Source organism: Chiloscyllium plagiosum, unplaced genomic scaffold, assembly GCF_037043375.1.
Source record: "Chiloscyllium plagiosum isolate Xiang-an unplaced genomic scaffold, Cpla_swu_hap1 HiC_scaffold_27, whole genome shotgun sequence".
In the NCBI taxonomy this organism is placed as follows: Eukaryota; Metazoa; Chordata; class Chondrichthyes; order Orectolobiformes; family Hemiscylliidae; genus Chiloscyllium; species Chiloscyllium plagiosum.
This window is the reverse complement of record NW_028270165.1, coordinates 91,830,967-91,856,423: the sequence shown is the minus strand read 5'-3', so window position 1 is coordinate 91,856,423 and position 25,457 is coordinate 91,830,967. Positions and strand designations below refer to the sequence as shown.

General features: G+C 50.0%; 2 protein-coding genes across 2 annotated transcripts in view; one reads left to right on the top strand and one right to left on the bottom strand.

The window, feature by feature from the left end:
* The window catches only part of LOC148145014 (uncharacterized), a 119,059-nt gene extending 95,494 nt beyond the window's left edge, over window positions 1-23,565 (bottom strand). Inside the window, 4 exon segments of the mRNA XM_087975455.1 lie at window positions 16,946-17,286; window positions 17,289-18,725; window positions 21,207-21,263; window positions 22,973-23,565. Coding sequence (XP_087831581.1) covers window positions 16,946-17,286; window positions 17,289-18,318 — 1,371 coding nt within the window. The 5' untranslated portion in view covers window positions 18,319-18,725; window positions 21,207-21,263; window positions 22,973-23,565.
* The window catches only part of LOC148145003 (endogenous retrovirus group 3 member 1 Env polyprotein-like), a 467,418-nt gene that overhangs the window by 8,410 nt on the left and 433,551 nt on the right, over window positions 1-25,457 (top strand). The gene's annotated exons all lie outside the window — the stretch shown is intronic.

Here is a 25,457-nt window from a genome sequence, read left to right as displayed (position 1 = left end):
ATATATCCTTGGTGGTGGGGTCCGTTTGGAGGTAGCGGAAATGACGGCGGATGATGCGCTGTACATGGAGATTGGTGGGGTGGTAGGTGAGGACCAGTGGGGTTCTGTCCTGGTGGCGGTTGGAGGGGCGGGGTTCAAGGGCGGAGGATCGGGAAGTGGAAGAGATGCGGTGGAGGGCATCGTCGACCACGTCGGGGGGGGGGAAAATTGCGGTCCTTGAAGGAGGCCATCTGGGTTGTGCGTTTTTGGAACTGGTCCTCCTGGGAGCAGATGCGGCGGAGTCGAAGGAATTGGGAGAATGGGATGGCGTTTTTACAGGGGGCAGGATGGGAGGAGGTGTAGTCCAGGTAGCTGTGGGAGTCGGTCGGTTTGTAGTAGATGTCCGTGTTGATTCGGTCACCTGAGATAGAAATAGAAAGGTCGAGGAAGGGGAGGGAGGAATCTGAGACTGTCCAGGTGAATTTGAGGTCGGGGTGGAAGGTGTTGGTGAAGTGGATGAACTGTTCAACTTCCTCGTGGGAGCACGAGGCGGCGCCGATACAGTCATCGATGTAGCGGAGGAAAAGGTGGGGGGTGGGGCCAGTGTCGTTGCGGAAGATGGATTGTTCCACATATCCTACGAAGAGGCAGGCATAGCTGGGGCCCATGCGGGTGCCCATGGCTACTCCTTTCGTTTGGAGGAAGTGGGAGGATTGGCAAGAGAAGTTGTTCAGGGTGAGGACCAGTTCAGTCAGTCGAAGGAGGGTGTCAGTGGAAGGGTACTGGTCGGTACGGCGGGAAAGAAAGAAGCGGAGGGCTTTGAGTCCTTCGTGATGGGGGATGGAGGTGTACAGGGACTGGATGTCCATGGTGAAAATAAGGCGTTGGGGACCGGGGAAGCAAAAATCATGGAGCAGGTGGAGGGCATGGGTGGTGTCCCGAACGTAGGTGGGGAGTTCTTGGACTAAGGGGGACAGGACGGTGTCAAGGTACGCAGAGATGAGTTCGGTGGGGCAGGAGCAGGCGGAGACAATGGGTCGGCCGGGGCAGTCAGGTTTGTGGATTTTGGGCAGGAGGTAGAAGCGGGAGGTGCGGGGTTGTGGGACTATGAGGTTGGAGGCGGTGGATGGGAGATCCCCCGAGGTGATGAGGTTCTGGACGGTCTGGGAGATGATGGTTTGGTGGTGGGGAGTGGGGTCATGGTCAAGAGCAGAGATCTGCCACGCGAAGGTCAGGCTTTGAAAGACGTACTGTTCTTGAAGCGGTTCCCTTCAGGGGAAATCCGACATGGGGAACCTGAATTTCGGACCACCTAAGTTGACTCACCTCAGGACAGCACGTCCCGGAGTGCCCTGGTGGCACTGCAGGGACGGTGGGGACATGCCTATTCATAGTCAGTTACTGCTGGATAGCGTAGCCCTGCATAAGGAAAAGTTGGACCTGGTGATTGCCCAAGCACCAGAACAAAAGGGAATTATCCTGACAAGATTGAGGGAAACATTTAAAAATCCCACATTAATGATCAAGATTCTGGACGGTACACCCACAGGACACTGGCCAACTGGACGGGGCAGTCCACCTGCAGCTGAAACCTTCCGTTAAACGCTGCATCTCGGTGACACAATATCCTCTCACCTTAGAACAGAGGGAAGGGATTCGCCCAACAATCAGGGGACTGCTAGAAGTGGGGGTCCTCAGGAAAATGAAGGGGGGACACTGGAATACGCCAATCCTTCCTGTCTCCAAGGGGATGGGCAAGGGGTGGCGCATGGTCCATGACCTCCGAAGGATAAATGAAGCCACGGAGACTTTAAACCTGAAGGTCCCTGACCCCTACGTTGCACTGCAGGCGCTCACGCCTGCCAGCCGCTTTTTCTTTGTCATAGACCTGGCTAACGCTTTCTTCTGCCTTCCACTGCACCCAGAGTGTCAGGTGTGGTTTGCCTTCACCTTCGAGGGAGAGCGGTACACATACAATCGCCTCCCACAGGGGTACAAAGATTCCCCAGGCCTGTTTAGTGCGGCTTTGACCCCTATACTTAAACAGATATCGCTTCCCACCAGCACTACAATCATACAGTATGTCGATGATTTGTTGATTGCCAGTGAAACTGACACCCAAAATTTGGAGGCGGTCCGCACTTTGCTGGACACCCTTGTGGCAGCCGGTTTTAAAGTAAAACGGGAAAAGTGCCAGATAGCCCGAAAATCAGTATCCTTTATGGGATGGATAGTAGGAAAAGGGGGCACCACACTTTCAAGAGCGCACACGGAAGCGATCCTCTCCTATGGCACCCCTATAACAGTACAGGACATGATGGCCTTCCTGGGGTTATGTGGGTATTCTCGCACCTACGTCCCTGACTTTGTGACTATGACATCCCCACTCAGGGAAATGATCACGGAGGTTGGGGCAAAGAGGCTCAAGAGTCAGTTGCGATGGAACGCGGAGAGAGAGAGATCATTCAAGGAGGTGAAGCAAGCTTTGGGAGCAGCGGCCACGCTAGCGCACCCAGACTATAAGAAAGGTTTCCACCTGGACGTGGCAGAGACTGAGGGGATAGTAAACGCCGTCCTGTACCAAAAGGACCGAGGCTGCAGCAGAGTGCTGGGGTATTACAGCTGCCGTTTGGAGCCCATTGAGAAAGGGCAGCCAGGCTGTGCCAGATTTGTGGCAGCAGTAACAAAAGCGGTCAACAACACTGACCATCTAGTACTCTGCCATCCCTTAACTATTCACACAGATCACAGCATAGGAGCCTTTCTGGCCTCCAACTCATTCAGCTTTTCAGCTAGGCGGCAGGTTAGAATTGAGAATGCCCTTCTATCACCGCACATTACATTTGCCTCCGATAGGGGGAATACTAGGAATATGATGGTGGGAGTGAATGGGGGATCCTTGAAGCCCCGTGACTGTGTGGCCAGAGTGGCTGAGGAGAGGAGGATACGTAAGGGGTTGCACACAGAACCCCTGGCTGAGGCAGACTGGGACCTGTACACTGATGGCAGCAGCCTTCGGGAAGCAGGCGGCGTACGAGTCTCGTATGCCGTGGTCAGAGATTCAGGGGGGGTATACGACACCATCGAGTCTGGGGAAATCCCACAGCCTGCATCTGCACAGCTAGCAGAGATTACAGCCCTGACAAGGGCATTAAAACTGAGTGAGGGACACCGCGTTAACATCTTCACTGACTCCAATTATGCATGGACCGCAGTCCAGTAGAGGGCACAGCATGGGTTAGACGTGGTTTTAAAACCAGCACGGGGCGGCCGGTAAAACATGGCCAGACTTCGCGACGGTTGCTCCAGGCAGTGCATCGTCCAAGGGAAGTGGCAGTAGTGAAAGTGCAAGGACACTCTGCCTTACGTACCAGGGAAGCGCTGGAAAATGATGCAGCTGACAGGGCAGCCAGGCTCGCAGTGCAGATGGTCACCTTGAGGTCAGGGACAGACACCCAACAGAGTCCGGGGCCGGGGGAGGGTAGCAGTGATTCCCCTGGGGAGGCGGCTAGGGTTGATGCCATTAGGCATCTGTGTGAGCTGCCGGGACGGGCGAGCAGTGCTGAATCAGGGAATGGGAATGGGAGAATAAAGGCGCAGTCTTATGTGGAGATCGAAGGGTCTCAACAGCCCCTTTGGCGATCCCCGGGAGGAGAGGTAGTGGCCCCGAGGGCTCTCCTGCCAAGACTTTTCTCTGAAATACATGGGCCAACACAAGTGGGAGTTGCCCAAGTTGTAAGAACCGTCCAGAACCACTGGTGGGCACCCCGGCTGCGGGAACATATAGAGAACCTGAGGGCTGAGTGCAGGGTGTGTAATGAGTACAACACCAGGAGAGTTCTCCCACACCCGATGTTAAAGTTCCCAACCCCGACAGGGCCGTGGCAGGAGATCTGCATGGACTTTACGGACATGGGAGTCAAATGGAGGACCCCAGATAAATACAGATACATGCTAGTCGCAGTGGACAGATTCTCCCAGTGGGTAGAGGCAACTCCTACAAAGACGGAGGATGGGGAAGTTGTTGTGAAGTGGCTCACAAAGGAACTGATTCCCCGCTATGGCGTCCCCCCAAAAATCTGCACTGACAATGGGACACATTTTAAAAACGAACATCTTGCCCGGGTGGAGGTTACTCTAGGGATACTTCACCGCTACGGCAGTGTCTACCACCCTGAGAGTCAGGGGTTAGTAGAGAGGGCCAATCGCACGCTTAAAGACAAGATTGCCAAGGTCATGGCAGGGACTGCATTGACGTGGGTGCAGGCACTCCCCCTAGCCTTGCTGTCAATGAGGCAGGAAAGGAGTGGCGATACATTCCTGACACCCCATGAAATCCTGACAGGTCGCTCCATGCCTGGCCCCCGAACATCACCCCTGTGGGAAACAGATTGGGATACAATGAATCAGGACATGACACAGTACATGCAAGTACTGGGGGAAATGGTCCGGCTAATATCCAACCAGGTTACGGCTGCACGGCCGGACACCCCCGACAGGTCCCGACCCCTTCGAGAGGGGGACAAGGTCTACCTCCGGCAGATGGGCCATACAACCTGGGACGAGGGGCGGTGGCATGGCCCCTACCCAGTGACGGGGGTCGCTGCCAACGCCTTGAGGGTGAACCGGGAGGGGGACAATAACTGGCACCAGTTCTCTCATTGCTCCAGGTCAGGAAAGCCTAACACTACTCTGACTCCGGTTGCGGAGGTCGCGCCCGACAAGGAGCTGGAAAATGAGGGAAAGTAACAGACTCCTGAACTGGCTGGGTTTCTGCCTAGTGATACAGATGCTGCAGTTTGCGTGCATGTCCGTTCCCGGTAGACGGGGGACTATCATTAATGTACGGCAATTCACACTGCTCACGGTGACAGGTCTATTTCAGGTTCGTCTATTTCCGTAGGGTACGGGGTTCCAATAGGTGTGTGCTTATGCTTCTTTTTTCCCCTACTACTACCCAATACTATCCCTTCTCCCTCAGTGTAACATCTGCTGTTCAAAAAAAATAAACCCCTTCCATGTTAGTTTTGCCCACCTACATTGGCAGCACTTTGACTTATACTGTACACTGCAGTCAGGGGCCGAGAAGTACTGTATGCCCCGGGATTCAACTGCTGATCACACCAGTGACTACTACACTGCAATCGGAGGTTCTACGTGGGTTTTGATCGGATTGCCACTGCCCGGCTCTGTCCTCAGCGGCACCTAGATGGAGGTTGCTGTCCGTTACTGACTGGAGGTTATCCAGTGGCAGAAGAGTCTCCTCTGGCACGGGTCAGCCTGGCACAGGTGCAATTGCGCTGTGCACTCGGAGGAGATTGCCTCCGACCACATGGCCTGCAGTCCATACATCAGACGCCTGGACGGGCCTGCAGGCCTGTGAACCATTCTGGCCGGCGGGAAGGCCGGGGCAGATTACACTGTTCCAATGGTTTTCCGATCGCTGGCGTGTACCTGACTGCGGGCAGGATGCCCTTACATTTTCTTGTTTGTTTTAAAAAAAAACACAAGACAAAACACACACCACCGTAGCGAATGGGCATTTACACTTGGGACTTTTTTTGGACAGCAGACGTGGCACCCGATGTAGTTTACTTTCCCCCCTTCCGGACCTCTTACATTCGTTAATGTTTACATGGGTTGGTGTGGCCTCAGTTGAGGCCAAGGGAGGGAATGTTGGGGAGATTTCACTGGGGTGTTTAATGTAGGGCTAGGGAGGGTGACACTAGTTCTGCAACAGACACTTCTAGTTCCAGCCCTGAAATGGTTAACAACAGCCAAGCGAGCTGCTGCTGGCGACTGCATGACTACCTGGCTGGAGCTTGTAAGGGATATGCATAATGTTAATTAAATCTTGGAGCCTGTAAATACCAGCCAGTATCAATTGCCCCATCGAAACTCGGGATTAATAAAGAAACCGATCGGAATCTGTAACTGTTAGACAAGTGTGAATTGCTCTATCGGAACCTGTAACTGTTAAGTGTGAATGGTTCTATTTAAGTCTAAAGTTGATAAGTGTAATTGTCAATTTAGTTAAACTGAAACTATTGAAAATGGCTAGCCTGTCAGACGCATAGTAATTCCTTGAAACAATGAACTATTGAATACGGGATCGGAACCGCTCCCGGGGATGGCTGAGCCATTATCAAGCACAGCAGGAGCTGGACAGGCACTTCGATGTGGCCAATAGGAGGATGGATCCCCAGCGCGCGCAGATGAATGGACCAATGAAGAAGGCGAACAGACCGGGGACTCCAGGCAGCGCGAAGTATAATTGTGTCAAGTTTGAACGAGAAGACAGAACGCCTTCTCCAACGAATGCATGCTTGTAGATTCGTTGTACCAGTTAAGATTCTGTGAAAAAACTGCTGTCTGCATCTAACCATAGTTGCCAGTGTGAGTCTCTCCTTCCGAAAGAACACGCAAAGACGGGACCCCGCGGGTCCGTCTTAACAATATTAATGAACTGAAACCTGCAACGCATTCTAAAAGGTGAAAGACTTAACAACAATCTTGGTTTGTTCAATGTATTCTATCAGTTGCATGACACTGGGATCTTTTGCTATAAAATCTGTGTCCACCACCGACTCCTCCACATAATTTCTAGTGAGCACAGCCCACACCTCCCAATGCTGCCAGTAAACTTTACAATGCCAATGAAGCAGGGTGGAGGCCTGGGTAAATCTCTTCCCGCACCCAGGGCAACTGAAGGACCTCTCCCCCATGTGGACCCGCTGGTGCCTCAGTAGGGTGGAGGAATCGCTGAAGGCCTTCCTGCACACTGGGCAGCTGCAGGGCATCTCCCCAGTGTGGATCCGCTGGTGGGTTAGCAGGGTGGAGGAAGTGCTGAAGCCCTTCCCGCAGACGGGACAGGGGAACGGGCTCTCCCTGGTGTGGCTGCGCCGATGAGTCTCCAGGACAGATGGGACACAGAAGCTTTTCCTGCAGTCGCCACACTTCCATCGTTTCTCCACGGGGCTGGATTCCACGGGTTTCTCCATGGCCGAAGCTTTAGTTACACACAAATGTGTGTGGAGCCCCTCCCCACCGTGAATTCCTCTTCCCAGGCCGTATAACTGTTTCAGGCTCAACACTCAGTGCACTTCAACAGTAGGGTCTCTCATCCAGTCCCACGGATGCTGAAAACGTACTCAAACAGGAACCAAAACTTTGCTCCTTCTCACAGAATCATAGTTGAAAATTGTTGCGGTCCCGATGGATTGAGTGACTGTCAGACATTGATGTCAAAGTGAGGACTGCAGACGCTGGAGAGTCAGTGTCGAAAAATGTGCCGCTGGAAAAGCACAACAGGTCAGGCAGCATCAGAGGAGCAGGAGAGTCAATGTTTCGGGCATAGGCCCTTCATCTGTTGATTTTGAAGCTTCAGTCTTCAGATCTTCCAATACACTGTTAAAAACAGATTACAAAAGTCATCACTATCAGTGCAGGGTAGAAATTCAGAACAAGCAATTCTACTTTGTGGAATATTCTTTTCTTTAGTTGTTCCACAAAATTGAAAGCACTCCCACACCCTCTTCCCCCTCTGTTCTCACTCTGCTCTATCTAATTCTCCTGAAGGTGTTGATTCAGGATCTTACAGGGGCAGAAAAGCAAAAATGTCAAGACTGACATCTCTCTGAATTTTGGATACCTCCACCTGAAAGTTAATATCTTTCACAACGCTGGGATCCTGCTGAGAGTGAGCAGGTCTGATTTTGTGAAGCAAAAAAAAAGTGTCCATTCAGGGTGAACCTGCAATGCAGTTTCTTGAGGAAGGACCAGACACAAAATGATTATCGACCCCGGAAGGTGGGAGTAAAATGAGACGTCAAGGCATTAACACCGACACACTTCAGTCAAACTCTTCTGCTCCCAGTCAGGGCAAAACATGTTCTGAAAGTCCAGCCTTCACAACCACACTCCTGATTCCACTGAAGACAATTAGAGTCACAAAGCACAGAAACAGACCCTTTGGCCCAACCTGCCCAGATATCCTAAATTAATCTAGTCACGTTTGCCATCACTTGGCCCCTATGGGGGCTGGGTGCTGGCAGCTGGGACTAAATTGGGTTGGCTATCTTGTCAGCAAGGACGAGTTGGACCGAAGGGTCTGTTTCTGTGCTGTACATCTCTATGACTCCAGTTGCATTTGCCATCACTTGGCCCTGACCCATCTGAACCCTTCATATTCAGATGCCCGTCCAGGAGCCTTTTAACTTGTCATCGTATCAGCACCCACCACTTTCTCTGGCAGCTCACGCCATCGCTCAAGTGACTCCATGTTGAAAGCGTCTGATCTGGTACACCAGATGACACCAGGATAATGTCAGATCATTCCAGATCGCATCGATACTCAGTGGCTTTCCCGATCAGGATGTTGTACGTGATCAAACAGGTCCATGGGTAGGCGATCCCACACCTCTTAGTTCAAGTATCTCTACGAGAACTCCCTTGCTGGAGGGTCCCTTGGAGACATTTCAACTGGACTTCATTGAGTTGTAGAAATGAGTTGTGTTGCTATAAATATGTTTAGCTTATTGCTGATGTCTTTTGTAAGTGGATTGAAGCCTACCCTCCTCCTAACGCTGCTGCTGAGACTGTGGTGTAGATTTTGTTTAAGGAAATAATTCCCCACTTCAGTATACCTGCGTGCATTAGCTCCGTACCCCTTGGAACGATTCGACTCCCTTCTGAGTCCACTTCCACCAAATGACCGGAGCAATAATTGGTTATGTTCTTGCTCTAACTCGTGTTATGCGTGCCTTTCACTCCCAGGAGTGTGCGGCCTACAGCGATGTTCCCTCCCTTTCAGCCTCATCATGGGTAGAGCCTGGTTCATTGGTGCTTGTCGAGAACTGGACTGGCAAAGGTCTCCAACCACATTGGGATGGCCCCTTCCAGGTTTTACTTCCCACCCCTACGGCAGTCACAGTCGTTGGGCGCTCCACTTGGGTCCAACTGCACCATTGTCAATTGATTGACCGCACCAATCAAGAGGGGGGAAGAGGAGGAGAGAATCCTGGAATCCCAACAAAAGGAGTGGACCCTGTCCAGTTGGGTTTTTGAATCTTGCTGTTGTTCTAATGTTAATCTTATGATAGATACTTGAACTAAGAGGAGGGACATGTGGGGGATTGCCTATCTCCTCACCTTTCTGATCACGTACAACATCCTGATGGGGAAAGCTACTAAGTATGGATGCGACCAGGAATGATCAGAGATTATCTACCACCCATGCTGAGGAGATGTCATCCAGTGCACCGGACCAGACACCTTTGACGTGTGGAACGTGATGAAGATTGATTATTGCAATGGACTCTTACATCAGAAAGACCAGATGGTCCATCTGGACAGTAGAAATCAGTGGGAGTTACCATGTCGTTACCATGTTTTTTTGATTTTACCTGCAGATGCAAGCCTAGTGAGGATAAAAATGATCAACCCCGTTATTATGGTAAATATTTTAAGGACACGCAGGAACACCATCCCATTTTGCAGGTCGGGCTGACTTGAGAAAAGGGAAGCCTGATAGGGCAAACTCCTCAATCCACAAAGAACGTATTTATACAGGCCCACAGAATGCTCTTCACCCCAGAGGCAGTAGTATGTTACTCATCTCTATCGGGAGATGACTTACTTGCCCCATCCCCAGTCCCCGATTCCATTCCATTTGTCAGACTTCCTACTGCCGACCCTGCGAAGAGAAATATCACTTTCCAATACCTCCGGTCTGTGTATACAAACAGCTGGTGTCACACTGGCTGGGGTACAGCAGGCCTTATGTGGCACATGGACCTGGAACGGAACCCTTCCCTTGTGCATTTATAGGCCTTTTCTCATTTCAGAACCTGATACTGTCACCAAGACCATGTACAATAGAGCTAAGGGAGAGCCCAATGGGAACAGCATTCTGAGGACCATTGTCTCCCATACAGTGCGAGTCCTCGAGTCACTAGGCCCATTTTTTACAGCGCTCAAGCAACTCCTCTTGCAAAACGTCAACCCTTTACACCTGTAGACCTGACCAGATCCCCTGCTGTAACATTTCAGTAATCTATTTTGACAAACTCTCTGTAATATACACCAAACCAGACTATTATTTCTTCAGATAAGGTAAAGCTACCAATTTCTTTGTCCTGGATGGCAAAGATGTCCCTCATAAGGTCACTATCGGAGCCCTTGTTCCCACAACAGTACCTTGTCCTGGCCAGTGGACAAGTCGATGGAACCTCCATCTGAGGAGGATGCAGTGGTCGGTCTCAGCCAACCTTGCTCCAACTGGAAGGATCCCAAGGGACTGGGTGACAATACAGGACACCCGATAGGCTGGGGAATCCAGAGCACCCTGGGGTTGGAAGGATCGGCAGGGGTGTCAAGTCAACAGAATCGCAATTCCCTCTTTGACGGCCTGACTGGCAATATTACTAAGATACAAGAAGAGATCCAGGTATTCCTTGACTGAAGGGACCAGTTGGGGAAACTGCAGATCGGGCTGATGGTACAATTGGCTTATCAATTTAGCTATGTCTGTTTGTTGGTATTGGTATTGTTAGGTATTTAATTGCTAGGCTTATGAGGTCCCTTAGTGATATAGATTTGCCCCAGAAGATGCTCCTTTTGCAATCCGATAGCTCACCGACACGTGTCGATGGCGATGATAAATATGACCAGATGAGCTGCGAAGATGGTGGTGCCGCTCTACAGGATGTTGATGGCTGGACCACCTTGCAGGGCATTCGTTTGGACTAGCCTTCTCTTTCAGTGATCGTGGTGCAATCAAAGGGAGGCATGAGGGTGTGGGCATCTGGGTGATAAAGTCTATAGCCTTAAAACTTGCCTTTAAACATTCAGACTAAAATGTAATGCTGAATTATTGAATACATTTACTGCACTAGAAAATAAACAGGCAGGAAGGCTCAGAAAGAGGAGAGAACTTAAAGATAGGGACACCTGGGCTCACCAAGCGATAACAGGATGCTGTAAGGCAATTAAGAACGTTTGCCTCAGCATCGGTGAATCTGTGTGAACAGGACCCCAAGTGATAACATTCACAGCCGTTCCCTTGTGAGACCATTTTAGTGCTGAGGCTGTTGAATCCCGTAGAAAATTAACTCTCAGTGTTTATCTGCACTGGATTGAAATGAATTGCATTTTGGGACTTTCTGATGATATTGAGTAGCCATTACTGGTTATTAAATACAAACTCTGTAAAAGGAAATATTGATAAAGCTTGACCTTTGGCTCCAACGGAGGAAACAGGCCGCGGGCACACTTCCGGCTTCGGGATGGCCACGCCCCCTGGTCCCGCCCCCTCCTCGGCCAAGGAGACACGTAAGACTCGCCCCTTCCGAATGCAGATCGTAAACGCCCCCCCTTGGTAAACCCCGCCCACCCAGGTGTATTTGGAAGCACTAGCTTCTGCAGCGCTGCTCCTTCTGCGTGTTGCTGTGCTGCAGGATCACATGACACAGAATTAATAGCAAAACATCACAGTGTCACGCAACCGATGCAATATTTGGAACAATCCTGGACCGCTGCTGAGTCCTTCATCTTTTAGAAGGGGTTGCAGGTTTCAGTTCATCAATATATAAATTCCAGAACTTTAGATCAGATTCCCTACAGTGTGGAAACAGGCCCATCGGCCCAACAAGTCCACACCGACCCGCCGAAGAGCAAAACACCCAGCCCCATTCCCTGTCAGCCAACACTACGGGGCAATTTAGCGTGGCCAATTCACCCTAACCTACACGTCTTTGGACTGTGGGAGGATACCCGCGCAGATGTGGGGGGGAATTGAACCTGGGGCTCTGGCGCTGTGAGGCAGTAGTGCTAACCACAAAATAAAAGTGACATTTTCTGTTTTTCAGCGGCAGCTGCATCCCAGGAGTGGGGAATCACTGATTTGAGGTTTTAAATTTGAAGTCAGAGAGCATAGGTTCCTCGGAGAGGAGGGACGACTTATTTGTATTTCCTTCTTGCTGTATCAGTCAGTGGGTACTGTTGAGGGGGGGATAACGACCTACCAGGGGTATGCACTGGGGCCCAGGTCTCTGGCACAGAACTGTCCCTGTTGCACCAGAAGGGAAGGAGGGAAACGAGAAGAGTGTTCGTCTTTGGGGACTCAATAGTTAGAGGGTCAGATAGAAGGTTCGTTGGGAACGAACAAGACTCGCGGTTAGTGTGTTGCCTCCCAGGTGCCAGGGTGCGTGAAGTCTCGGATCGTATCTTTGGGGTCCTGAAGGGAGAGGGTTTCCAACCCCAAGTCATGGTCCATGTAGGTACCAACAACATAGGTAGAAATGTGAGAAACAGAACTCACTCACAAATCAATCAGCCTGAGACAAAGCGTTGGAAACAAGAACAATTTATTACAGTCTTGCAAGTACCGGATGCTTCTGCAACCAAGCAGAAATGTGCGCCAAAACAGAGCCTGTTAGCTTTCTTATTGAGTTTACAAGTTGCGGAATCACGCCTCCCTTTTCCCATCCTATCATAAGCCAATTACCTCACTTGTCAGTTATTTTCTTATCTGGCCATCCCGCTGTCCTTGTCTGCATTCTTTGTTCCTTGTTTGTTACAGCTTGTTCTTTTATCCAGTTTCTCTTATCATACTATAAGCTTTATTGTCAAATGCCCCTGTTGCTTCTTTTTGTGGTCAACTACAACACTTTAAAGTTATTCCTTCGCTTAAAACTATTCTCTTTAAAAGACCCTCTATATTCATTAAAGTCTTAGCCTGAAGGATGCGACATGCTACAAGAATTCCACGACCATTTGTATAATGTTCCCCTTCCCTTGCCCCCACTACACCCCCTCACCCATTTGCAAAAACATTTCTAATCTCCCACAGAAAGAGGGATAGGGATGTAAGGCAGGATTTGAGGGAGCTAGGGTGGAAGCTGAGGGCTAGAACAAACAGAGTGGTTATCTCTGGTTTGTTACCCGTGCCACGTGATAGCAAGGCAAGGAATAGGGAGAGATATCAGCTGAACACCTGGCTGCAAGGATGGTGCAGTAGGGAGGGTTTCAGGTTTTTGGATAATTGGGACTCATTCTGGGGAAGGTGGGACTTGTACAAACAGGACAGTTTTCACTTGAACCAGAGGGGTATTAATATCCTGGGTGGGAATTTGCTGGAGTTATTCGAGTGGGTTTCAACTGGCTCAGCAGGGGGATGGGAACCGGGGGTGTAGGTGTAGTGCACAGGAGGATGAGAGTAGGAAGGACAGGGACATGATTTCAGGGTCACAGGAATGTGCTGGCAGACAGTGAAGTGGTTTGAAGTGTGTCTACTTCAACGCCAGAGTATCCACAATAAGGTAGGGGAGCTTGCAGCACGGATAGGTACCTGGGACTTGGATGTTGTGGCCATTTCGGAGACATGGAGAGAGCAGGGTGAGGAATGGATGTTGCAGGTTCCAGGGTTTTGATCTTTCATTAAGAACAGCCAAGGTGGTAAAAGAGGGAGAGGCGTGGCCTTGTTAGTCAAGGATAGTATAACGGTGGCTGACAGAACCTTTGAAGAGGACTCATCTACTGAGGTAATGTGGGCTGAGGTTAGAAACTGGAGAGGAGAGGTCACACTGCTTGGAGTTTTTTTATAGGCCTCCGCAGAGTTCCAGGGAGGTGGAAGAGCGGATTAGCAAAATTATTCTGGGTCGGAGTGAAAGGAACAGGGTGGTCATTATGGGGGACTTTAACTTCCCCAACATTGACTGGAAATGCTTTCATTCCAGTACATCGTATGGATCAGTTTTTGTCCAGTGTGTGCAGGAGGGTTTTCTGACACAGTATGTCGAAGGGCCGACAAGGGGGGAGGTCACTCTGGATCTGGTGCTTGGTAATGAACCAGGCCAGATATTTGATTTAGTGGAAGGTGAGCACTTTGGAGAGAGTGACCATAATTCAGTTAGGTTTCATTTAGCGATGTAAAGGGATAGGAACATGCCACAGGTAAAGAGTTATTGATGGGGCAAGGGCAATTATAATGCAATTAGGCAAGACTTAGGATGCATAGAATAGGGTAGCAAAATGCAGGGGATGGGAACAATTGAAATGTGGAGCTGGTTTAAGGAACAGATATTGTGTGTCCTTGATAGGTATGTCCCTGTCAGGCAGGAAGTGATAAAGTAAGGGAACCGTGGTTTACAACAGAATTTGCATCTCTTGTTACAAAGAAGATGGAGGCTTATGTGTTGATGAGGCAAGATGGTTCAGATGAGGCAATGGAGAGTTACAGATCAGCTCGGAAGGATTTAAAGAGAGAGTTAAGAGCAAAGAGAGGACATGAGCAGTCTTTAACACATAAAGGAGAACCCTAAAGCTTTCTATAGGTATGTGAGGAATAAAAGGATGATTAGAGTAGGAATAGGGCCAGTCAAAGATAGAAGTGGGAAGTTGAGTGTGGGCCCTGTGGAGATCGGAGAGGTGTTAATGAATATCTCTCATCGGTCTTCACTCAGGAAAAGGAGAATATTGTAGAGGAGAAGAATGAGGTACGAGATATTAGACTCGAAAGGATCGAGGTTAGTTGCACACAGGTGTTATCAATTCTAGAAGGAGTGAAAGTAGACAAATACCCTGAGCCCGATGGGATTTATCCGAGGATTCTCTGGGAAGCGAGGGAGGAGATAGCAGAGCCTTTGGCTTTGATATTTGAGTCGTCATTGTCTACAGGTTTAGTACCAGAGTGGAGGATTGCAAATGTTGTGCCCTTGTTCAAGAAGGGCAGCAGAGATGACCCAGGTAATTATAGACCAGTGAGCCTTACTTCTGTTGAAGGAAAGCTTTTGGAAAGGAATATTAGAGATAGGATTTATAATCATCTAGCAAGCAATAATTTGATTTCAGATAGTCAACATGGTTTCATCAAGGACAGATCGTGTCTCACAAACCTCATTGCGTTTTTTGACAAGGTGACCAAGTATGGAAATGAGGGTAGGGCAGTTGACGTGGTGTACATGGACCTCAGTAAAGCCTGTGATAAGGTTCCACATGGCAGGCTGTTGGATAAATTGCAGAGGCATGGGTTGTTGTGGTTGTGTTCGCCGAGCTGGGAATTTGTGTTGCAAACGTTTTGTCCCCTCTCTAGGTGACATCCTCAGTGCTTGGGAGCCTCCTGTGAAGCGCTTCTGTGATGTTTCCTCCAGCATTTATCGTAATGGTGTCACCGAGACAGGGGACGAAACGTCTGCAACACAAATTCCCAGCTCGGCGAACAGAACCATAACGTGCACCCGAGCTACAAATCTTTTCCTGAACGTTGAAGAGGCATGGGATTGAGGGTGATTTAGCGGTTTGGATTAGAAACTGGCTTTCTGAAAGAAGGCAGCGAGTGGTGGTTTATGGAAAATATTCTGCCTGGTGTCCGGTTACTAGTGGTGTGCCACAAGGATCTGTTTTGGGAACACTGCGGTTTGTCGTTTTTATAAATGACTTAGATGCAGACATAGGTGGATGGATTAGCAGAATTGGACTGAGAGTTGGCAAATGGAGTTCAATGCAGCTAAATGTGAGGTGATTCACTTTGGGAAGAATAACAGGAAGGCAGTGATCTTGGAGTCCATGTACATAGATCCCTGAAAGTTGCCACCCAGGTAGATAGTGCTGTGAAGAAGGCATACGGTGTGTTAGGTTTCATTCGTAGAGGGATTGAGTTCCAGAACCGCAACATCATGCTGCAACTATACAAACCACTGGTGCAGCCACATTTGGAATATTGTGTATAGTTCTGGCCCCCATATTTCAGGAAGGATGTGGGAAGCATTGGAAAAGGTGGAGAGGAGATTTACCAGGTTGTTGCCTGGTCTAGAGGGAGGGTCTTATGAGGAAGGTCTGAGAGACTTGGGTCCGTTCTCATTGCAAAGAAGGCGGCTAAGGCGGGATTTGATAGAGACATATAAGATGATCAGAGGATTAGATGGGGGAGACAGTGAAAGAATTTTTCCTAGGATGGTGACGTCAGCTTGTATTAGGGGGCATAACTACAAATTGAGGGGTGATAGATTTGAGACAGATGTCAGAGGCAAGTTCTTTATGCAGAGAGTGGGAAGGGCGTGGAATTCCCTACCTGCTAAGGTAGTCAACTCAGCCACATTAGGGAGATTTAAACAAACCTTCGATAAGCGCATGGTTGATTTTGGGATAATGTCAGGGAATGAGCCGAGAATACATCACAGGTCGGCGCAACATCGAGGGCCGAAGGGCCTGTTCTGCGCTGGATTGTTCTGTGTTCTTTGTTCTATGTTCTAAACTTAGTGCAGGAGGCGGAAAGAAATGAGCAGCTTTAAAACAAAAACCTCTTGGAGCTCAAAGCTTTCAATGAGAGTCTGAGCCCGGTGGTAAGTTCAGGTGACCTTTATTGCAACCCAACTTGGTTACAGCTTCAGATCCTCCCAGCAAAAAGGCAGAGAAAAAGCAGTTGCTTTTTGAACAGCTCAAGGTGAAAGTGCACACACCACACCTCCCCTTGTCCCACCCCCCTCACTGTCTTTACTATTGGCCAGCATCAAGTTGTCCCTTTGTAATTGGATCCTTGGTACAGTCATAACCCGGAGGAAATTTTGCCTCATCAGCAATTTCAACCCATACCCTGTCTCCAAGTAAGTTTCTCCCCGCTCATTTACCAGGAAGGGGCAGTGTAGTGTCAACCAGACTGCTGTGGGTCTGGAATCACGTGTAGGCCAGACCGGGTAAAGGGTGCAGCTGGAACGACTGAGTGAATCCTTTCCCACAACGGCGGTTCCCTTCCCTAACAAGGGAGAGAGGGAATCAGATGGGGGTTTTCTCCCCCACACCATCCCCTCCCTGAAACGTTCTCATCGTTAGATTCCGAACTCCACATTTCTGTCCGAATACCAATTCTGCCATCTGTCGTGGCGGGATTTGAACCGGGGAGTCCCCGGAACCGGGTTGATAGTCCAATCGATAATGGCACTCGGCCGTCACTCCTTCAATCCCCCTGCGATGGCACGTGAACTCGCTGGTGCTTCTGCAGGTGGGAGGAGCGGGTGAAGCCCTTCCCGCACTGAGAGCAGGTGAACGGCCTCTCCCCCGTGTGGACCCGCTGGTGGCTCTGCAGGGTGGACACCTGGATAAAGGCCTTTCTGCACTCTGGGCAGCTGAAGGGCCTCTTCCCGGTGTGGATCCGCTGGTGGGTCTGGAGGTTGAAGGAGCAGGTGAAGCCCTTCCCGCACTGAGAGCAGATGAACAGCCTCTCCCCTGTGTGGACCCGCCGGTGCCTCAGCAGGGTGGAGACCTGGGTAAAGGCCTTCCCGCACTCGGGGCAGCTGAAGGGCCTCTCCCCGTGTGGACCCGCTGGTGGGTCAGCAGATTGGAGGAGGTGGTGAAGCCCTTCCCACACTGAGAGCAGGTGAACGGCCTCTCCCCGGTGTGGATACGCTGGTGCCTCAGCAGGTGGGAGGAATGCCTGAAGCCCTTCCTGCACTGAGAGCAGGTGAATGGCCTCTCCCCCGTGTGGACCCGCTGGTGGGTCAGCAGGGTGGAGGAATTCCTGAAGGCCTTCCCGCACTCGGGGCAGCTGAAGGGCCTCTCCTCTGTGTGGACCCGCTGGTGCCTCAGCAGAGTGGAGACCTGGGTAAAGGCCTTCCCACACTCTGGGCAGCTGAAGGGCCTCTCCCCCGAGTGAACCCGCTGGTGGGTCTGGAGGTTGAAGGAGCAGGTGAAGCCCTTCCCGCACTGAGAGCAGGTGAACGGCCTCTCCCCCGTGTGGATGCGCTGGTGGGTCATCAGGGAGGAGACGTGGGTAAAGGCCTTCCCGCACTGAGAGCAGCTGAAGGGTCTCTCCCCTGTGTGGACCCGCTGGTGGCTCTGCAGGGCACAGGAATTGCCGAAGGCCTTCCCGCACTCGGGGCAGCTGAAGGGCCTCTCCCCGGTGTGGACATGCTGGTGCCTCAGCAGGGCACAGGAATTGCCGAAGGCCTTCCCGCACTCGGGGCAGCTGAAGGGCCTCTCCCCCGTGTGGATGCGCTGGTGGGTCAGCAGGTTGGAGGAGCAGGTGAAGCCCTTCCCACACTGAGAGCAGGTGAATGGCCTCTCCCCTGTGTGGATCCGCTGGTGGGTCAGCAGATTGGAGACCTGGGTAAAGGCCTTCCCGCACTTGAGGCAGCTGAAAGGCCTTTCCCCCGTGTGGACCCGCTGGTGGGCCAGCAGGTGGGAGGAATGTCTGAAGGCCTTCCCGCAGTCGGTGCAGGGGAATGGCCTCTCCCCGGTGTGACTGTGCCGATGGGTCTCCAGGGCAGACGGGACACGGAAGCCTTTCCCAATGTCGCCACACTTCCACGGTTCCTCCACAAGGCGGGATTCCTCAGGTTTCTCCATGGCCACAGCTTCAGCTGCACACAAACACGTGCAGAGCCCCTCCCTGCTGTGAAATCCCCTTTCCAGGCCGTATAACTGTTTCAGGCACCACGCACAGTGCGCTGCAACAGTGGGGTCTCTCGTCCAGTCCCACTGATGCTGAAAACGTCTTCAAACAGGAACCAAAAGGCGTTGATCCCTCTCACAGAAATCACAGTCAAAAACCGTTGTGGTCCCGATGGATTGAGTGACTGTCAGACATTGACATCAAAGTGAGGACTGCAGACGCTGGAGAGTCAGTCAAAAAATGTGGCGCTGGAAAAGCACAGCAGGTCAGGCAGCATCCGAGGAGCAGGAGGGTCAATGTTTCGGGCATAAGCCCTTCATCTGTTAATTTTGAAACTTCAGTCTTCAGATTTTCAAATACTCTGTAAAAGGAGATTACAAAAGCCATCACTATCAGTGCAGGGTAGAAATTCAGAACAAGCAATTCTACTTTCTGTGGAATATTCTTTTGTTGTTCCACAAAATTGAAAGCACCATCCCACTCTCTCTCCCCCTCTGTTCTCACTCCGCTCTAACTAATTCCCCTGAAGGTGCTGATTCAGGATCTTTCAGGGGCAGAAAAAGCAAAAACATCAAGACTGACATCTCTCTGAATTTTGGATAACTCCACCTGAAAGTTAATATCTTTCACAACATTGGGATACTGCTGAGAGTGAGCAGGTCTGATTTTGGGAAGCAAAGAACAAGTGTCCATTCAGGGTGAACCTGCAATGCAGCTTCTTGAGGAAGGACCAGACACAAAATGGTTAATGACCCCGAGAAGGTGGGAGCAAAATGAGACATCAAGGCATTAACACCAACACACTTCAGTCAAACTCTTCTGCTCCCAGTCAGGGCAAAACATGCTCTGAAAGTCCAGCCTTCACAGCCACACTTCTGCTTCCACTGAAGACAATTAGAGTCACACAGCACAGAAACAGACCCTTTGGCCCAACCTGCCCAGATATCCTAAATTAATCTAGTCACGTTTGCCATCACTTGGCTCCTATATGGGCCGGGTGCTGGCAGCTGGGACTAAATTGGGTTGGCTATCTTGTCAGCAAGGACGAGTTGGACCGAAGGGTCTGTTTCTGTGCTGTACATCTCTATGACTCCAGTTGCATTTGCCATCACTTGGCCCTGACCCATCTGAACCCTTCATTTTCAGATGCCCGTCCAGGAGCCTATTAACTTGTCATCGTACCATCACCCCCCACTTCCTCTGGCAGCTCACGCCATCGCTCAAGCGACTCCACGTTGAAAACGTCTGGTCTGGTGCACCAGATGACATCAGGATAATCTCAGATCGTTCCAGATCGCATCGATACTCAGTCAGTGGCTTTCCCGATCAGGATGTTGTACGTGATCAAACAGGTCAGTGGGTAAGCGATCCCCCACCTATCTCTACGAGAACTCCCTTGCTGGAGGGTCCCTTGGAGACACTTCAACTGGACTTCATTGAGTTGGAGAAATGAGTTGTGTTGCTATAAATATGTTTTGCTCATTGCTGATGTCTTTTCTAAGTGGATTGAAGCCTACCCTCCTCCTAACGCGACTGCTGAGACTGTGGTGTAGATTTTAAGGAAATAATTCCCTGCTTCAGTGTACCTGCGTGCATTAGCTCGGACAATGGACCACACTTTGTAGGTAATATTAACGGAGAACTCTGTTCCCAGCTTTGTATTTGTCGGCAACTGCATGGTGCTTATCATCCTCAGGCGGCCGGCCTTATTCAATGTTTTAACCAGACTCAAGACTAAACTTGCCAAATTAGTGGCAGAGTCTGGCCTCTCCTGGTTATGCTAATCGCTGTGGCCTTATTCCAGATGCGATCCATGTCTGTGGGCAAGACACGACTGTGTCCAGCTGAGAGTCTCTCTGGTCACCGCCTCCATACCCTTGGAACGATTCAACTCTCTTCTCAGTCCACTTCCACCACATGACCGAAGCAATAATTGGTTATGTTCTTGCTCTAACTAGTGTTATGCGTGCCTTTCACTCCCAGGAGCGTGCGGCCTACAGCGATGTTCCCTCCCTTTCAGCCTCGTCACGGGTAGAGCCTGGTTCGTTGGCGCTCGTCAAGAACTGGACTGGCAAAGGTCCCCATCCTCGTTGGGATGGCCCCTTCCAGGTTTTACTTCCCACCCCTACGGCAGTCACAGTCGCTGGGCACTCAGCTTGGGTCCACCTGCACCATTGTAAATTGATTGACCGCACCAATCAAAAGGGGGGAAGAGGAGAGAATCCTGGAATCCCAACAAAAGGAGTGGACCCTGTCCTGTTGGGTTTTTGAATCTTGCTGTTATTCTCATGTTAATCTTATTACAGATACTTGAACTAAGAGGAGGGACTTGTGGGGGATCGCTTATCTCCTCACCTTTCTGATCACATACAACATCCTGATGGGGAAAGCTACTAAGTATGGATGCGACCAGGAATGATCAGAGATTATCCACCACCCATGCTGAGATGATGTCATCCAGTGCACCGGACCAGACGCCTTTGACGTGTGGAACGTGATGAAGATTGATTATTGCAATGGACTCTTAGATCAGAAAGACCAGATGGTCCATCTGGACAGTAGAAATCAGTGGGAGTTACCATGTCGTTACCTTGTTGTTTTTATTTTACCTGCAGACGCAAGCCTCGTGCGGATAAAAATGCTCAACCGCGTTATTATGGTAAATATTTTAAGGATGCCCAGGAACACCATCCCTCTTTGCAGGGCGGGCCGACTCGAGAAAAGGGAAGCCTGATAGGGGAATCTCCTCAATTCACGAACAACTTATTTATACAGGCCCACAGAACGCTCTTCACCCCAGAGGCAGTAGTATGTTACACATCTCTATCAGGAGATGACTTACTTGTCCCGTCCCAAATCCCCGATTCCATTCTATTCGTCAGACCTCCGACAGCCGACCCTGCGAAGAGAAATATCACTTTCCAATACCTCCGGTCTGTGTATACAAACAGCTGGTGTAACACTGGCTGGGGTACAGCAGGCCTTATGCGGCACATGGACCTGGAACGGAACCCTTCCCTTGTGCATTTACAGGCCTTTTCTCTTTTCAGAACCTGATACTGTCACCAAGACCATGTACAATAGAGCTAAGGGAGAGCCCAATGGGAACAGCATTCTGAGGACCATTGTCTCCCATACAGTGCGAGTGCTCGAGTCACTTGGCCCATTTTTTACAGCGCTCAAGCAACTCCTCTTGCAAAACGTTGACCCTTTACTCCTGTTGATCTGACCAGACCCCCTGCTGTAACATTTTAGTAACCTATTTTGACAAACTCTCCCTAATATACACCAAACCAGACTATTATTTCTTCAGCTAATGGAAAGCTACCAATCTTTTTGTCCTGGATGGCAAGGATGTCCCTCATAAGGTCACTATCGGAGCCCTTGTTCCCACAACAGTACCTTGTCCTGGCCAGTGGACAAGTCGATGGAACCTCCATCTGAGGAGGATGCAGTGGTCGGTCTCAGCCAACCTTGCTCCAACTGGAAGGATCCCAAGGGACTGGGTGACAATACAGGACACCCGATAGGCTGGGGAATCCAGAGTACCCTGGGGTTGGAAGGATCGGCAGGGGTGACAAGTCAACAGAACCGCAATTCCCTCTTTTGCGGCCTGACCATTCGAGGAAATAAGACTAAAGAGGCTCTGAAACAGAGTAAACTGGGATTATCAGACCTGTGTCTTTACTCTGTGCAGAATCGGTATGCCTTAGACTACATACTCCCCCAGGAGGGTGAGGTCTGCACCATTGTCCAAGATAAATGCACTATGGGCATTCCCGATCTGACTGGCAATATTACTAAGATACAAGAAGAGATCCAGGTATTCCTTGACAGAATGACTGAAGGGACCAGTTGGGGAAACTGCAGATCGGGCTGATGGTACAATTGGTTTATCAATTTAGCTATGTCTGTTTGTCAGTATTGGTATTGTTAGGTATTTAATTGCTAGGCTTATGAGGTCCCTTAGTGATATAGATTTGCCCCAGAAGATGCTCCTTTTGCGATCCGATGGCTCACCCACACGTGTCAGTGGTGATGATAAATATGACCAGATGAGCTGCGAAGATGGTGGTGCCACTCTACAGGATGTTGATGGCTGGACCACCTTGAAGGGCATTCGTTTGGACTAGCCTTCTCTTTCAGTGATCGTGGTGCAATCAAAGGGAGGCATGAGGGTGTGGGCATCTGGGTGATAAAGTCTATAGCCTTAAAACTTGTCTTTAAACATTCAGACTAAAATGTAATGCTGAATTATTTACTGCACTAGAAAATAAACAGACAGGAAGGCTCAGAAAGAGGAGAGAACTTAAAGATAGGGACACCTGGGCTCACCAAGTGATAACAAGATGCTGTAAGGCAATTAAGAACGTTTGCCTCAGCATCGGTGAATCTGTGTGAACAGGATCCCAAGTGATAACATTCACAGCCATTCCCTTGTGAGACCATTTTAGTGCTGAGGCTGTTAAATCCCGTAGAAAATTAACTCAGTGTTTATCTGCACTGGATTGAAATGAATTGCATTTTGGGACTTTCTGATGATATTGAGTAGCCATTACTGGTTATTAAATACAAACTCTGTAAATGGAAATGTTGATAAAGCTTTACCTTATTTGCTGCAGCCGAGGCTCAAGCGGAGGAAACAGGCCGCGGGGACACTTCCGGTTTAGGGATGGCCCCGCCCCTTCCGGAAGCAGCTCGTAAGCCCCGCCTCTGGGAGCCAAACCTCTTTCCTCCAAGCGCACCAAACCCGGCCGTTTCGCCGCGGACTCCGCGTGAGTAAAAGCTACGCCGCCTACACGCACGGGCAACCTCCCAGAAAGCCGCGCGCCTCCAGGCTCGACGCGCGCACCGCCCGCCGACCCTTGCCCCGCCTACTATCGCGCGAACCTGTCAGGAGACACGCCGCGCCCATGAGCACCGCCCTCCCGCTAAACCCCGCCCACCCAGGTGTATTTGGAAGCACTAGCTTCTGCAGCGCTGCTCCTTCTGCCGGTGGCTGTGCTGCAGGATCATAAGACACAGAATTAATAGCAAAACATTAATAAGACATAAGAGCGGAAGTAACGCCATTCGGCCCATCGAGTCCACTCCTCCATTCAATCATGGCTGATGGGCATTTCAACTCCACTTACCCTCATTCTCCCCGTAGCCCTTAAATCCTTGTGACATCAAGAATTTATCAATTTCTGCCTTGAAGACATTTAGCGCCCCAGCCTCCACTGCACTCTGTGGCAATGAATTCCACAGGCCCACCACTCTGGCTGAAGAAATGTCTCCGCATTTGTGTTCTGAATTTACCCCCTCTAATTCTAAGGCTGTGTCCACGGGTCCTAGTCTCCTCGCCTAACGGAAACAATTTCCTCGCGTCCACCCTCTCCAAGCCATGTATTATCTTGTAAGTTTCTATTAGATCTCCCCTTAATCTTCTAAACTTCAATGAATACAAAGCCAGGATACTCAGCCGTTCCTCATATATTAGACCTACCATTCCGGGGATCATCCGTGTGAATCTCCGCTGGACACGCTCCAGTGCCAGTATGTCCTTCCTGAGGTGTGGGGATCAAAACTGGACACAGTACTCCAAATGGGGCCTAACCAGAGCTTTATAAAGTCTCAGTAGCACAACAGTGCTTTTATATGCCAACCCTCTTGAGATAATTGACAACATTGCATTCGCCTTCGTAATTCCGGACTCAACCTGCATGTTTACCTTTAGAGAATCCTCAACTAGCACTCCCAGATCCCTCTGATCAGTTCACAGTGTCATGCAACTGGTTCAATATTTGAAACAAACCTGGAACGCTGCTGAGTCCTTCATCTTTTAGAATGGGTTACAGGCTTCAGTTCATCAATATATAAATTCCAGAACGTTAGATCAGATTCCCTACAGTGTAGAAACAGGCCCTTCGGCCCAACAAGTTCACACCGACGCGCCAAAGACCAAAACACCCAGCCCCTTTCCCTGTCACCTAACACTACGGGGCAATTGAGCTTGGCCAATTCACCCTAACACGCACGTCTTTGGACTGTGGGAAGAAACCCTCGCAGACGTGGGGGGGATGTGGGGTGGGGGAATTGAACCCGGGGCTCTGGCGCTGTGAGGCAGCAGTGCTAACCACAAAAAAAGTGACATTTTCTGTTTTTCAGTGGCAGCTGCAGCCCAGGAGTGGAGAGTCACTGATTTTAGGTTTTAAATTTGAAGTCGGAGAGCAGAGGTTCCTGGGAAAGGAGGGACGACTTATTTTTATTTCCTTCCTGCTGTTTCAGTCAGTGGGTACTGTTGAGGGGGGAAAACGACCTACCAGGCGTATGCACTGGAGCCCAGGTCTCTGGCAGAGAGCCTGTCCCTGTTGCACCAGAAGGGAAGGAGGGAAAGGAGGAGAGTGTTAGTCATTGGGGACTCAATAGTTAGAGGGTCAGATAGAAGGTGTGTTGGGAACGAGCAATACTCGCGGTTAGTGTGTTGCCTCCCAGGTGCCAGGGTGCGTGAAGTCTCGGATCGTATCTTTGGGGTCCTGAAGGGAGAGGGTTTCCAACCCCAAGTCATGGTCCATGTAGGTACCAACAACATAGGTAGAAATGTGAGAAACAGAACTCACTCACAAATCAATCAGCCTGAGACAAAGCGTTGGAAACAAGAACAATTTATTACAGTCTTGCAAGTACCAGACGCTTCTGCAACCAAGCAGAAATGTGCGCCAAAACAGAGCCTGTTAGCTTTCTTATTGAGTTCACAAGTTGCGGAATCACGCCTCCCTTTTCCCATCCTATCATAAGCCGATTACCTCACTTGTCAGTTATTTTCTTATCTGGCCATCCCGCTGTCCTGGTCTGCATTCTTTGTTCCTTGTTTGTTACAGCTTGTTCTTTTATCCACTTTCTCTGATCTTACAATAAGCTTTATTGTGAAATGCTACTGTTGCTTCTTTTTGTGGTCAACTACAACACTTAAAGTTATTCCCTAGCTTAAAACTATTTTCTTTAAAAGACTCTCTATATTCATTAAAGTCTTAGCCTTCAGTATGCGACATGCTACAAGAATTCCACTTCCGTTTGTATAATGTTACACTACTTGGAGTTCTTTCATAGG